The sequence below is a fragment of the Neltuma alba genome, unplaced genomic scaffold (assembly GCF_004799145.2).
Source record: "Neltuma alba isolate B1F8T4 unplaced genomic scaffold, ASM479914v2 tig00011885_pilon, whole genome shotgun sequence".
NCBI lineage: Eukaryota > Viridiplantae > Streptophyta > Magnoliopsida > Fabales > Fabaceae > Neltuma > Neltuma alba.
This window is the reverse complement of record NW_021636486.1, coordinates 138,985-153,989: the sequence shown is the minus strand read 5'-3', so window position 1 is coordinate 153,989 and position 15,005 is coordinate 138,985. Positions and strand designations below refer to the sequence as shown.

The 15,005-nt window shown below is 33.9% G+C and overlaps 1 protein-coding gene across 1 annotated transcript; it reads left to right on the top strand.

Moving 5' to 3' along the window:
* The first annotated feature begins 1,569 nt into the window (after positions 1 to 1,569).
* On the top strand, positions 1,570 to 14,661 carry LOC114719029 (DNA mismatch repair protein MSH5-like). The gene is made up of 35 exons (XM_028904487.1): positions 1,570 to 1,696; positions 3,046 to 3,077; positions 3,689 to 3,863; positions 4,088 to 4,168; positions 4,238 to 4,313; positions 4,896 to 4,959; positions 5,454 to 5,608; positions 5,849 to 5,950; positions 6,032 to 6,059; positions 6,140 to 6,171; positions 6,245 to 6,302; positions 6,471 to 6,557; positions 6,965 to 7,021; positions 7,161 to 7,262; positions 7,346 to 7,390; positions 7,813 to 7,890; positions 8,155 to 8,205; positions 8,281 to 8,362; positions 9,054 to 9,127; positions 9,207 to 9,306; positions 10,010 to 10,106; positions 10,184 to 10,273; positions 10,371 to 10,435; positions 10,574 to 10,632; positions 11,020 to 11,096; positions 11,187 to 11,273; positions 11,481 to 11,542; positions 11,648 to 11,709; positions 12,906 to 12,959; positions 13,049 to 13,134; positions 13,549 to 13,580; positions 13,657 to 13,680; positions 14,140 to 14,255; positions 14,336 to 14,462; positions 14,613 to 14,661. Exons 1-34 carry the CDS (start codon positions 1,570 to 1,572, stop codon positions 14,411 to 14,413), a joined length of 2,595 nt encoding a protein of 864 aa, XP_028760320.1. The 3' UTR covers positions 14,414 to 14,462; positions 14,613 to 14,661.
* Positions 14,662 to 15,005: the final 344 nt, after the last annotated feature.

Here is a 15,005-nt window from a genome sequence, read left to right as displayed (position 1 = left end):
ATCTTGTTAAAAGTTACATAAGTCTATAATTTTTATTTTGTTTAAAGCATGGCGAAATCCACGAGAAGTTTTTATTATAATTTTTTTTAATAGAAACTGAATAACTTTACATCGCAAAAGAGACGAAACAAGAGTAAAAGACTAGGAACAAGCTTCTTTCATCATCCTCTATCTCAAATGAAGAAAGATGGGACGTGTATGACATTGTTTGACAAGGTGAGCAGCCATTGAGTTATTAACTCCAAGGTTATACTCCGTCTTAAATATAAAATCTTTATATTAATATGTATAAAGTCTTATATTTAGAACCGAAAAAGTAGTTAATTACAATTTACCTTTGCTGTAAAATTCAAAACAACATTGCTTCCACTTTAAGAAGTTTCTTTGGCTTTTTTTTTTTTCAACGACAAAAGTGTAATGAGTGTAAGCAAAAAGTTTGTTTAAGAATTAAGATATGCCATTTCTTGAGGTATGTTGTTTAACCCAAAAAAAAAAAAAACTTCACTTTCAAGTTTCAAGCCGAAAGAAAGGTTTATTGAACAAGTAAGCTTGAGCTCATGCTCATATTCTCATACTTAATCAAGGGTACAAATGAAACCGATTCGGGTGTGTCCTATAATCTTGGCATTCACTCTGGTCTAAGATATCGATGTAAAAGTTAATTTAGGATTTATCTCAATTCTTAATATAAGGTTTAAATATACTACTTCCAGTTTTTAATATAAACCTCGTTTGACTTTTATTTTGGTTTTAAATATAAAATCTTAATCCACTTTCTCTCTCACATTTATGTATTTTTTTCAAAAGAAAATCCTTCAAATAGTAGTTTTCTCAAACTATACTGTTTGGTTGTGTTTGGTTACTATATTTATGGGAGCAATATCAAGAAATGTGATTGGTTATCATTAATCATTTGTACATATGACAGTAGAATAAGTTTTTATCTATATTTATGTTCCTCTATGGAAGTCATGAAATGTTAACTCGTTTTCAAAACTCTTATAAATCCCCATATTTTTATTATTTTTTTAAGAAAATTCAACTCATACTTAAAATATGCAATTTGATTTTCATATTTCTTTTTTGAAAAATTAAACTTGCTTCTTATACAAATATATGTGTTTTAAAGTGAGTTATAATTATAATCTTTATTTATGATTTATAAACAATAAGACTTGCGTTTTAAAAAAATTATATTTCAAAAAAAAAGTTTTTCTCCAAAGAATATATGATTAAGACACGACAATAACTTAAATATGATTGTTTTCAATAAAAATTACCTGTACATCAGTAAATTATCACTTATTTTTGTAAATCAATATTTCAAATTTAATTAGAATAAATTGTTGTAAACACAATTTTTATTTTTATCAGATGTCACCAATTAATTTTGATAACCAAATATATTTTTAAATGTTTTGGCGGATTTTCGTGACATTTTGGGCGGAGCCTGTCATGCAATTCGCGCGCATTTAAAGCCTCGTCATTCATCGATTCCTTGCGTTTCAGTCTAGTCGACAGTTTGTTTCCTCCATCGTTCTTGCTAGCGCAGAAAGAAGATCGCCGAAAATGGAGGAGATGGACGAGATCGAAGCCGTTCCTCAGGCACGCCTTTTCCCCGTCTTACTTCTAAATTTCTGTCTCTTGCTGTTTGACCGCCGAGAATGCCGGATAGAAAAGGATATTTGCAATTTCGGTTATATGAGGATAAGAATTCCAAACGACTTTATTTCATTTCCTTTTCAGAGAATTGACTAAGAGTTGAAGGATAGAAACAAGATTTTCGATTCCGTTTATCGAAATTGGCGAACTAAAATTGCAGTTAACTCGAATGAGTTGAACTGTGCTGGTCGTTCGACGGAATGACTACTACAATCTTATGTTTACATTTATAGCTCTGAAAATATAACGCCGTATCTTAAATTTCTGAGGACTTTCAAACCTTACTTTAAAATGTAACTAAAGTTTTTCATGCAACTTTTATACTTGTATGTTTTCACTTCTTAAGGACAAAAATATTTATATTCTTAGAATCCAAGGTTTTACGGAGAATGGATAGTAATCTTTATGGCGGGAAGCATGGCCTTTGTCTTTGCAGTCTATGGCTGTGCTTCCGACTTTTAAATGATTAAAGAATGAAAATTTAAAGAGTGAACTTCAAGCAGTGGCCTTTGCAGAGATGGTACTTCCTTGCTAGTTGACTTGGTATATGATTGTGTTTTTAACGTTTTATTCCATAATAGTGAGAAATAATTTTTGTTCTTTGTTTTATAACATTTACAACTGTTGCTCTGTGGTCAAGGAGCAGGTATTGTGATTAATGATAATGCAAATTGCACAATTAGAGAATGTTGATTAACATAACTGCAGAGGTTTAATAAACTAATACAATTATTAGAAAACAAAGAAGAAAGAAAGGGAAAGGAAGAGTAAAGAAGAATGCATAAAGGGGAAAAACAATCAAGTTTTTAGCCTGGTGTTGCATAAGGTTTTGTGAAATAGTTATGGTTATTATTTGAGAAGTATCGAATGTGTTGACGGTAGACATTAACTGAATTGCATTATTTAAGGATTTTTAATTAATGTTCTGATTAACATGTTTTAATTGTGCAAATTAAAGTGAACAAAGTCTGAATAATGTGATCCAATAAATTTGAATAGTATATAGCATATTATATGTCAGTAGATGATAAAAACTGTGAACAAATTTTCATTATTTGCTAAATAGTGATGATATCGCTTTAAGCTAGCTATAAACCTGATCTTTTGGTTTCTAACCCCTGAGCTTTGTTAATAAAAAAGACAGTGGAAAATTGCATAGAAGCATATCATCTTACGATTGTCTTTTTAGCAAACAACAGCTTTTTAATTGATGCAATGAACGAATATGATTCGAAGTATTTAGGGAAATAAACTAATGTGTACTTCACATGACATGAGTAATAGCCATTATAGATTTAGTTCTTCATAACCTTTAAGACTAAATTTTAACATTTTTGTCATCGAACCTTTTAACTTAAATCTAATTTTTGAACTTCAATGCAGATCTACATGGCCTGCATTTTACATGGCCAGAGGTAAGACTTCTCTGTTTTTTTGGCGCTCAAACAAAATTAGATTTTTCTTGCATACTGAGTGAAGTGTGCGAAGAATAGGTTTTGTTGGAAGGTCGTTTAATATCGTGTTGCAAAATTTTTCGGACTTTAAAACCCTGAAATGAAAATGCAAAGGGAAAAATTATAGTGCCCAGTTAAGCAGCTTTAGTATGGATTTTCTTCTGGTGGACATATTCAAGTACTGTCATGCACTCCGTAGAGGCCATTCATGATTGGTTCCGTGTAAAAATCTGGTGTTATTGACTACACTTTCTTGGTCTGACTTGCCTATATTACTGTTTTTCCTCTTTTTTTTTCTTTTTTTTTGTATCTTTGTTGCATTTCAACGTTTTTTTTCTGATAAAGAAAAATTCAAAGTTTGAGTTAGTTCCTTCTACAAGAGAAAAATAAGATTCTTTTTAGTTCAATATCCACTAAGCACAAGAATATTTTTGCAGGAGCTATAAAATAAATTATGAGAGAAATAATTTGTAAGATAGTCATAACCAGATAATGTCGCTGAGCTGAATTGTGTGCACCTTATTTTCATTCTTTTACTCAATTCGATGTTCTTGCTTCTATTGCATGTTTAATTTGTATTTTCTCTTCCTTCAAAATGGCCCCTTCCCCTCCCTCTTTTGAAATTAAATAATTCTCAAATCTATCTGTGCAGAATAGGGGTTTCTTATTATGATTCTAGCATTCGCCAACTTTATGTGCTTGAAGTTTGGGATAGTGGTGACACAGGTTACCCGCTGATTGATCTAGGTATAGTTCTTATTATTACTATACTTGAATGGGTTTCTATATTGCTCCCGGTGTCAGGCTGCATGATTGATTTAGTTCTTTGCATCTCAGGTTTCGTTGTTACTTTGTTTTGTTACTGTTTCATAAAATTAATATATAATGTTTTTGATTTAGGTTGAGCTTTTTCCTTTGGCTGTGGCATTCTACTATTTGATTTATCTCATGGCTGTAATATCTTTTCACAGTGAAATATCAAGCGAATCCTTTGGTTATATACACCAGCACTAAATGTGAAGAGGCCTTTTTGTCTGCTCTGCAACGAAGTGGTATGATGCTTATCATGTGGTCGAGTTATAAAATATCTGTAGGACCCGTAAACTATTTTGATGATGCAGATGGCCAAGTAGACAATGCTCCTACAGTAAAGCTTGTGAAAAGTTCTATATTTAGCTATGAACAAGCATGGCACAGGTATTGAAATTCTCATGATCTTAGAGGGATGAAATGGCTTAATATCTTTTGGTATTGAAATATTGAAATATTTAAAAACTAAACTTTGATGCCTGTTCTTCATGATTCACATTGATATGTTTCCTCTGAGCAACACATCAAAATGAAAATGGTTTCACCCACATAGTAACAAAGGACCTATGTTGCATTCTTGGTTGACTCTTTGTGATTTGCAGACACCTTCTAACGACTAGTGGCTGTTCAGGGTCATCCCTTTTTAGCATGTATAATGGCATTGGGCTTCATCACCTCTGTGATTCCATGTGCATACTTGTGTACTGGAGAGTTTCCTCTGTTTAACGTATATTCTTTTTAGTCCTCCAAATCAGGTCTATTGGTGAAGTAATAGTTTTATCTTTGTGCTATTCTATAAATTTATAGCAGCGTCGTCAAAACTTATCAATTCTAATCTTAAATCCTAGTTTATTTGATATTATGACGACTTTTTGGTGAATTCCCCACAAATGGAATATGAACAAAACAAAAGCATGAAAGTGGGTTGCGATCTGAGTATTCTATATCCGCTGCTTGCTGATTTCACAGATTGATCTATCTTCGGGTAGCAGGAATGGATGACGGATTAAATGTCAAGGAGAGGATTTGCTACGTGAGTCAGGATATATCTAGTATTGTACTTGATCATCTATGCCTAAGGATATCATGATAATGGATGGTCCATTACCTATTGTCATCCCATAACTAATATTAATTCATGCACACGGTTAGTGATTGGATTCTTTGTTCTTGGACTATTTGTTACTTTGTATTGACCCCGCAGCTGGACCCTCAGGGTAAGGGTTTTTTTTTTTTTTTTTTGGGGGCATAGGATACGATGTATATTTAATCTGTCATCACTTTGAAAATATGAATATTGAGGACAAATTGCTTCTATGTTCTTTGCTTAAGTTAACAAGTATTTTAACCAAAATTTATATATTTGAGATCTCTACAAGAATTTTGAATCGCTTCCTTTGATTTTGTAATGTGATCTAAATGTGCGACATTCCTATGTTTGCTTACCAGTGATTTTGTTTCATTTCTGCTGTCAATCTCAATATTCTAAACTTCTTATGTGTTTCCGTGTTCTTGTTATAACTGCAGTTGAACTCCATGATGGACATGAGAAGTGAAGTGCAAGTTCGAGCTAGTGGTGGCCTTCTTGCAATATTAGAGAATGAGAGGCTTGTAGACATTCTCGAACAAAAGGAATCTGGCATTGCATCAATCACAGTTAATTCTGTTGCAGAAATTTCACTGTATCCTTTTACTTATTGTACTTGACTAGATGTGAGCTTTGCGCGCTCATTAAACAGACTATGAGATAAACTCAACCACTCATTGCTTATATAAATTAGACAGCTTACTATAATTTTATTAAAAACGTAGTGAGCCCAAAATGAGCCAGTAAATAGTGCAGTTTTCAGGCAGCCCGTCTTTAACTAAATTAAACACTGTCCTTCTCTAAAAGAGATGTTTAAGACTTCACACTGATACAGAAATAAGTTTCTCAAACTTGATGCGGCAGCTCACGAAGCATTGCAGATATTCCAAATAGACAAGCATCCAAGCCATATGGGCATTGGGAGAGCAAAAGAAGGGTAACAGCTAATGTTGATTGAAACTTGAATTTGTTACTTTCAATATATGAAGATAGCTGAGTTCATATTCCTGAATTGCAGGTTCTCTGTATTCGGGATGATGAATAAGGTTTGTTGCCAGTGTTTAAATTCAATTTATATTATGCCAATATCGTAGCACGCATGACCAAGCATTTGCACTTCATGCAGTGTGTGACGCCACCTGGCAGACGCATTTTGAGGTAATGAGTGTTAAGACCTAACGAATTTAACATCCACATCACTCTAACGGTTCTTTTTTCCCCCTTATTTCAGAAGCTGGTTCTTGAGGCCGATACTGGACCTTGAAATTCTGAACTACCGACTAAATGCTGTATCCATTTATGGCTTAGGATATAAGCTCTGGCTATACTTTTGTAAGCTTCAGATTCATGAGATGAGGTTAAACTTCAATATTGTTTACCTAGTATGATGTCCCTTTGTAGATCCATTGTATTTTCAATCATCCCATGAAATGCAGATTTTCTTTGATGCAAAATAGATATCTTTCTTTCTTTGCTCAGAAGAACTAGTTACTTCCTTACGTGAAACCCTGAAATCTGTAAAGGACATTCCTTACCTGCTTAAGGTATCATATTAACTCCAGTCCTTTCTTCTTTTCTCCCACTAGTCAGACCAAATTTTGCATAGGACTATTTGTGAAGTTCTGCTCTTTAGTTTCAGTAATGTTCAAGAGACTCAAGTAAATGAAAAATAGCACGATTTGCACAGCAAAAACTATATATATTTGCTGATTGTATGGGGCGAAATTTTGCATAATTAGTTGAAATAGAGTGGTTTTTCCCCTCTAAGCTGGGTTCATAAAAGCGTAGATTACTGTTATTTGAAGATAGGCCAATATGATTTGGTAAAATGCAAAAATTATGATGTGCCAATTGTTTCTTTAAATTTTGTTTTCGATGCTTCCCTGTTCTGCATCCCATGCATACTCATTTTTAGATATTAAGTTTAATCATTAATCATTGATCATTGAAGAAATTTGATTCCCCAAGCTCGATATGCACCAGCTCTGATTGGACAGCTCTCCTGAAGGTAAATTTTCCTGACATGACTTCAAACTTTGAGGTTCTTATTCGGATGCTGGCTCATCTTTGCCGTTTAATCCCGTGTCTGCTTTTACATGTTGAAAAAATAAATATATTTTTGTTTTGATATTCTTTTCATCTTCTAGAGCATCTGTGCGCTGTTGCACATAAACAAGATATTTGAAGTTGGGATTTCTGAAGGTCTACGAGAAGAACTGACGCGCTTGGACTTGAATATCATCGAGAAGGTACGTGTCTTTTTTCTTGATGTGCATATGTTTGCGATTATGTCACAGCCTAAATGATTTCTTGGTTTTTAACGCTGTGGCAGGCAGCTTCATGCATAACGACAGAGCTTGCTTATGTCTATGAGCTGGTAAATTTGTTTATTTTACCGGATTTAACTTCATTAATAAGATGACTGATGTTTGTCTTATTTAAAGAAGTCTTAACAATAATTAGTTGCCCTTTCAAGTATGTTTTTAACAAATCTTGACAATAATCCCCCCCAAAAGAAGTTTTCTTTTTCTATTCATTTACAATACTGAAAACTGATTATTATATTGTTGCCTTTAAACTTATTCGCGAACAATGGACAATCAAATTTGAGACAGAAGTCATGAGTCATTATTTTCAGCGGATCCTATATTCTGCTTCTCTTGTCAAAAAGGTGCATGCTTAAAGGCATCTGATTTCATCACCCCTAATAATCAACCTAGTTGACAGGCTTTATTTATCTAAGTCAGGTATAATCTAGTTTAATGGGGTCCTAGTCTTAACCGGTGATGTGTTTTGCAGGTAATTGGTGTTATTGATGTAAACAGAACAAAAGAAAAGGGGTATGCCACGGTGGTTAAAGAGGGTTTCTGTGATGAGGTTAAAGCTAATGTCCTTGTTTCTTATTTCTACTTTATTATGCCAATAAAATGAAATCATAAAATATGCTCATGGTATTAAACTTTGACAACTATGTCTTCATCAATATGTTTCTTCGTACACGGGGCTTCTTGAATGAGATTATAACTGATAATTTAGTCCATGGATGTTAAAGGGTCGTTCTATGCATATTTCATAAAATCTCCTTCCGCCATGAGGCAATCTTTCTCATAGTAAACTGTGGACAATTTTGTGATTGAGTAGTTGGATGAGCTCAGGCAAATATACGAGCAACTGCCTGAATTCTTGGAAGAGGTGACTTTTCTATACAAAAGTTAATTCCGTGGATAATTATTTAAATTTATTTTTATCATGTGAGATATTTTGCAGGTATCAACGCTGGAGCTTGCAGAACTTCCTGATCTGTTCAAGGACAGGCTTGTTCCTTGTATTGTATATATACAACAAATAGGTAGTTCTGACTCTTCTGAAATGTATTTGTATCAAAGAGAAAGTAGTAATGGACGATTTTCCATCTTCCTTCTTAAATAAAGAAAAGTGTGTTTCATCTGCTAACAAACTCCCTTGAGTGTTCATAGGGGTGGTAAATATTCTGTGTGACAAAACATGCTTAGAAGGCTATTGCAGTACTATGCGTAGAGTGCACTAAAACTCCATTTGGATTTTTACATCAAGTGCCAAAGCATGTCCATGAAATTGCTAAAACTAATTAGCTGAAGGATATGAAAGAGTTACAAGGTTGGAGACTTTAGAAGGTAGCAAAACCTGTTAATGTGAGAATTTCTTTAGGTCAGTGATTGCGGTTCTAGAGTGAAACTAAATACCAGAAGATTATGCCTGTTATTTAAAGAAGTCTCATAGTTTTGTATCAAACCTTTACGTCATGCCTAGACAGGCTTATAGGTTTTCAGATGTTGACTTTAGATAAAATATGTGAATGTACGACTGTATAATATATCTATCTGGGAAGGAGCCTTTTTCTCTACCACAGAATGGGTTTAATTTAGACCTGTTTAATTCTCTGATTTTTAGTGGTGGCATGCTATCTTATCAACACCAGGCTAGCTTAGATGTGAGATCTACATTTTTTCCCTTGACATTACATAGATTTTATCATTTCACACTGTCTTTGTTCATTATAGGTTATTTAATGTGCATTTTTGATGAAAAACTTGAAGAAATAACTCTGGAGAAGCTTGAAGATTGGGAGTTTACGGTATGTTGATACTCGTGTTTCATGAGAAAATATCTGCAATCAATACATTCTGTTTCAGTGATAATGAATTCAAATATAGTTTTCGGATGCAGATGAAGAGACCAAAAGATTCTTTTATCGAACACCAAAGACTCGAGAATTAGACAGTCTTCTAGGTGACATCTATCATAAAATTTTAGGTATAAGTAGAAAACTATTCTCCATTTTTATAAACTTATGATGTCTACGTATTTTCAAATAATTTCAAATGACTTTCTTTAAATAATGAACGTCGAATTTTATTTAACTAACTAGGTGAGGTAAAATAATGCTTTGACTTAACTAGATTGCAGCAGTTAAGATGCTCTAATACATTGCTTTTTGCTGCATGATCTGTATCAAATGCCTGTCCTGCATACTTGCCCCTTCATCCCCCAATGCTGTGGTTAAAAAGTTATGGGCAATGCCCAAACAGTTTAGAACGGGAAAAAAAAAAAAGAAGGAAAATAAGAGTACAAACATTTTAGGATGCAACATACCAAATAAAGATGTCAAGAGATATGCATCGAAACTAAACAAGATGTGCTAAAATACTCAAAAATGCATGCTCTAGGACATGTCAAAAATTGAATTAACTTACTTTCTAATTATGGATATACACTATATTTAACTTCTTATTTTTTTCACTTATTTTGATTTCAAATTTCACCATTTTAATATTTAATTCGTAATATCCTTTTATACCCATGTCCCATTTTTTTACAAAAAAATTTCCAGATTCCCATGTTATTTTGTTTTGGATACGATGCACATCATATCATAGCATTTTTGTAAATACATTATTATATATATTTGTATATAGCGGTAATACACAAGGCATTAATTTGTGACGTGTTATCCAAGATATGGAAAGGGCAATTACAAGAGACTTGCTGTCACATATGCTTTTGTTCTCGTCCCATTTGATAAGGGCAACAAATTTTGCAGCTGAATTGGACTGGTAAGAGAAACTTTGTCATTATTATAAACTAGTACTTTCTCCGACTTGTTCTTGATAATTTGATTATTCTCTTTCAGCTTTTTGTCATTGGCAATGGTTGCTCGTCAAAACAATTACGTGAAGCCTTTATTGACTGAGGAGAGCTTGATTGACATAAAAAATGGAAGGTGCAAGCCATCTTGCTTGTTGCAGATAAAATGTATAGTCAATCTCTAGAAAACTAGTAGTAGTACGGTTAATGACCCGTACGTGTACTGTTTATAGGCATGTTTTGCAGGAAATGACTGTGGACACATTTATACCTAATGATACAAAGGTTCTTCAAGATGGTAATAGATGTACCACACACGAATATTCTGCAAATCCCTGTACAATGAGAACCAGCCTAATTAGATAATACTTACTCATCCTTGTTCTCTCTCTCTCTCTCTACATATATTTGTATATGTTCTTTATGCTTATTTCAGGAAGAATTAATATAATCACCGGTCCTAATTTTTCTGGGAAGAGCATCTATATAAAGCAGGTTGGTTATCAGCTCTGCATCTTTCTAGGACATAGTAATCTCTAGGGAATAGTGTTAAAAATTTCATCCTTTTATTAGTTCTTTACTTTCTGCGATTTGTGATCTTTGGTGGTAAACAGTAAATGACACACAGCATACCCTGTAGCTTTATATGTGAGAATATGCATCCTTTTAGCAAGGACCTTAGGTATTGAAAGATTTTTTTTTTGGTTGAGGCGTGTTAAATATGATGGTTACTGAGAATTATTCTGGGTTCATTTTAACAGCTCAAACTTCTGGGATGCTTGTTTCCATGACATATTCTCCCGTTTAAACCTACCGAATGACATCAAATACATCGTTGTTCCTTGTTGCTCTGATGATAAGTACGATAAAATTGGTTTTCAGGTGGCTTTAATTGTGTTCCTCTCCCACATTGGTAGTTTTGTGCCAGCTGATGCAGCTACTGTGGGTTTGACTGATAGGTGTGATTAGCTTATATCTAATGTATTTTGCAGAACAACAATTTGGTTTCTTTGTAATTTTTGACATATATACCAGTCTCAATTCTGCAGAATATTTTGTGCAACGGGAAGTAGGCTTATGACAGCTGAACAATCAACTTTTATTATTGATCTGCACCAAGTAGGAATGATGCTAAGGTATAGCTAGAAAAAAGCTGTTTAGGGCAGCTAAAATACATTGAAAAATGACCATGATATCTCAATCTTCTAGAATTTGAACTATTTCAATGTGTCTAATAGCTTATGGTCCTCTTTTACTATTACTAATTTCCTAATAGCAATTCTCCTTCTCTGTGCTTTTCATCCAAACGATTAAATAGCTCAAAGATTTTACGAAATTTGCAGGCATGCAACTTCACAATCTCTTTGTCTGGTGGATGAATTTGGTAAAGGTACTCTTACAGAAGGTTAGTTATCTCCACGTTAATGTGCTATTAACACCGTTACTATCGAATATGAATATCTACATTGTAGATGCTAGTTTCTAATACACTGATTTTGTCTCATTTCAGATGGCATCGGTTTGCTTGGTGGGACCATAAGCCACTTAGCCAGTTGTAGTGAAACCCCAAAGGTTAATGGCTGTTTCTTTCCCTAAAATTATGTGTACTATGGTCAGTTAATTTTTAACCTTACTATCCAGTTAGTTTTCCCGTTGCACTCTAATTTCAACTTCCATTTCTCTCTCCTGGTCTGCCCCCCTTTTATATCTAAGTGGCAGTCAAATTTAATTGGATTGATAGTTTCAATGTAAAAATATTCAGCTTCTTAATTTAAGCTATTGCTTGTCTAAAAGGGGGACCTCGATTTGAATAATGAGGTACTCGTAGCAGCACATCAATTGATGTCTTTAATTATACTCTGTTTTGGATCCACCTGAACGAGTATTTGTCCGATATTAATCTGCAAATTCTATCTTTACGTCTTAGAGGAAGGTGAAGATCTAGTTTACTTCATGATGACACTGCCAGGTAGTACCATAATAGGGAGAACGCAAAATAAGACATAACTAATGGATGTTCAAGATGGTCAATATCATCAAATAAACAAGTTTTCAATGTTGTTGCAAGTAAAGTAGAGGCTTTTACCATTTTATAGAATTAACAATCCCTTGTCTCGCTCTGCTTTCAGTTTTTAATATGATTCTTATAGTCAGTTTAGACAAATAGCATCATAATCTTCCTGTATTTCACAATTTACATTATTAACACACCTGCATCCTTAGCTTAGATATCTATTTTTTCCCATTATCATGTTCTCATTTTGGGACAACATGCTTCAAATTTCTCCATAGAATTTTCCAATGATGGGTGTCTTTTGAACAGATAGTTAACCTTGTAGGGTCTATTAACTTGCAATCAGGTTTTGATTCCAAAGTCCCCTGTTTCTTTCTAGTTAACTGGTCAAGGTCCTTCCACCGGCTTGCATTTGCCAACTAATGCTCACCACCCAGGATATTAGAAGTTAAAAGATACATTTCTTTGTCTGTAAGGATATGTAGATTGTGAAGTTCTATCGATTTCAAATTTTTGGGACACCCAATACTATATCTGGGAAATGTTTAATGTGGAGGAAGTTGTATCGTGCTGCAGAGTCTGATTGTAATTTAGAACTGAACAATTTAGATTTTCGGGTTCGTATATCTGCAAAACTAGCAAATGAGTATATGCACTTCCTCATGTCTCTCTTGAAATTACGAACCCCAACTGAAGAAGAGAATGATAGGGGACCCTTAGCGGGAGTTCGTTGAGGAAATTTTGTGATGTGCAGGTTTTTGTGTGCACTCATCTCGCTGAGTTATTGCAAGAACCTTACTTAACCCAGGTTATGCTAATGCATCTTTGTGGGGTCCAAGTTTTTGAACACTCATTGTTAAATTATCATTAACATGGCTATCTATTTGTGAATTTCAGTCCAAGAAGATTCAGTTGTACACAATGAGTGTACTGAGGCCTGATGGCAATTCCTCGCGGATAGAAGACATTACATTTTTATATAGGTACCTTTACGATGCCTCTTCCAGGACATTGGGCTGAGGATTCTATCAGCCACAAGATGGTCGTTTTCTTTTGAAGAATTTTGTTGGATGGCTATCGCAAGACGTTTCATCAAACTCGATATATTCAGATATGTTAATCTAATATTCTGGAACTTTTCTGTAAGATTATTCCCATAAAAAAATAAGGAGACCGTGTTTCTAAAATGTTTAATTTGAGCATTTTATTGCAATCAGCTCAGTTTTAGTTCTTTGTATAGCATTTTGATTAACAAATGACCAGTGACTCGTTCCACTTCGCGTATTGTGATTACTCAGCACTAGATTGATGTAATCCAGCAGCTTAAAAGAGATTTTATCTTTTTGTTTTTGGTAAGAAAAGATATTTTATCTTTTTTCACATTTTGTTCAATGCAGGCTTGTTCCTGGGTATGCACAATCTAGCTATGGTACTCTTTTGCTTTCTTAAACTGGGTATTTTCTGAAATGTTGATGAAATTGACGGTACTTTTGGTTATCCTGCAGGGCTGCACTGTGCGCTACTTGCTGGTACATCTACTACTGGACAACTGGACAACTTGTGTCTTGATAATATTCCTATTTCGAATATTCCCTCCATTTCTATTTATATGTCGCTTTTGACTAATTCACACAAACCAAGAAAGTTCATTAAAATTAGTTGATTGTCTTAAAATCACTCCATCTTTCCACTGATACCTTTGATTAAAAGCAAAATTCTTGATCATCTCTCTCAATCATTCTTCCCACACGATTACTCACCAATATCCACCATTAGGGGAAAAAATATTATTGATTTATGGATTTTACAGAATGACTTGTAAATAGAACATAAAGTTTCTAGAGGATGCCTTATAAATAAGAACCATATAAGTGATTTTGTTTCTTATGATTGCATCCGTACGCTCTTATTGCATGATATCTTTAACCTTGCCTGCACAGTGCATGATCAGATGTATGAACCATGATACAAACCACATGTTCATGCAGGCGTTCCAAATGAAGTTATAGAAAGAGCAGCAGAAGTGTTGGATGCAGTTGGAAATAATAAGCATGTTGAGAGGCTGTGCAATGAGAACATATCAGCTCAAGATCGTCAATATAAGGTGTCAATTTGAGAGTTAAATTTCAGACATGGATATGATTTTTACATTTTTAACTTTTCCTTTTTACGGCTTGAATGCAGAATGCCTTGGAGAAGTTGTTGCAATTTGATATTAACAAAGGAGACTTGACCTCTTTTTTCCAGGATTTATTTCTTTAGCCTGTGAGTTCCTTCAATGAGGCAAATGATTGCTTTTCCTTCCTTTGAGGTATATGCTTTTCTTTTTATGAAACCATTATGTGAATTTTCGTCATTATTATCTCTAGTTCTTTGACCAAACAATGATAATCAGTAGGGAACTAATTACAAAAGTATAAAAACTTTATTTAAATCTAGTTTTTTTAATTCACTTCTGCAGAGCTTGGATTTGTATGTGCTCCATTAAATTAGTTTGATATTCTCCGTCTTGTATCGTTCATCACTTCCTGCTGAACAAACCGACACAACTAGCTGCTTTGCAGTTTTTATGAACAGAAGATGAATGCCTGTGTGTTGATGACGGTACGTTGATTTCTTAAGATGTAAATCAACAACAAAAGATAACGAAGATTACTTCTTTATTCATAAACAAGCCAATATGTCGATACAATGAGACAACATTAACAATAGACACAAGACTTGAACAATTATCTCAACAAGCCACAACTAAATATCAACATTGTAAGGTCTATGTCGTAGAAAACTGAGCATCTTTGTTCTTTGATATGTTCGCACCAGCCAAAGCTTTGATGGTCTAATGGCATCAGATGCA

Coding starts and splice junctions, on each gene's coding strand:
- LOC114719029 (XM_028904487.1), top strand. CDS start 1,570: ATGGAGGAGATGGACGAGATCGAAGCCGTTCCTCAGGCACGCCTTTTC. Junction 5,951..6,031: donor ATTGGGAGAGCAAAAGAAGG/GTAACAGCTAAT, acceptor CCTGAATTGCAG/GTTCTCTGTATTCGGGATGA. Junction 12,960..13,048: donor AAGAACCTTACTTAACCCAG/GTTATGCTAATG, acceptor TGTGAATTTCAG/TCCAAGAAGATTCAGTTGTA.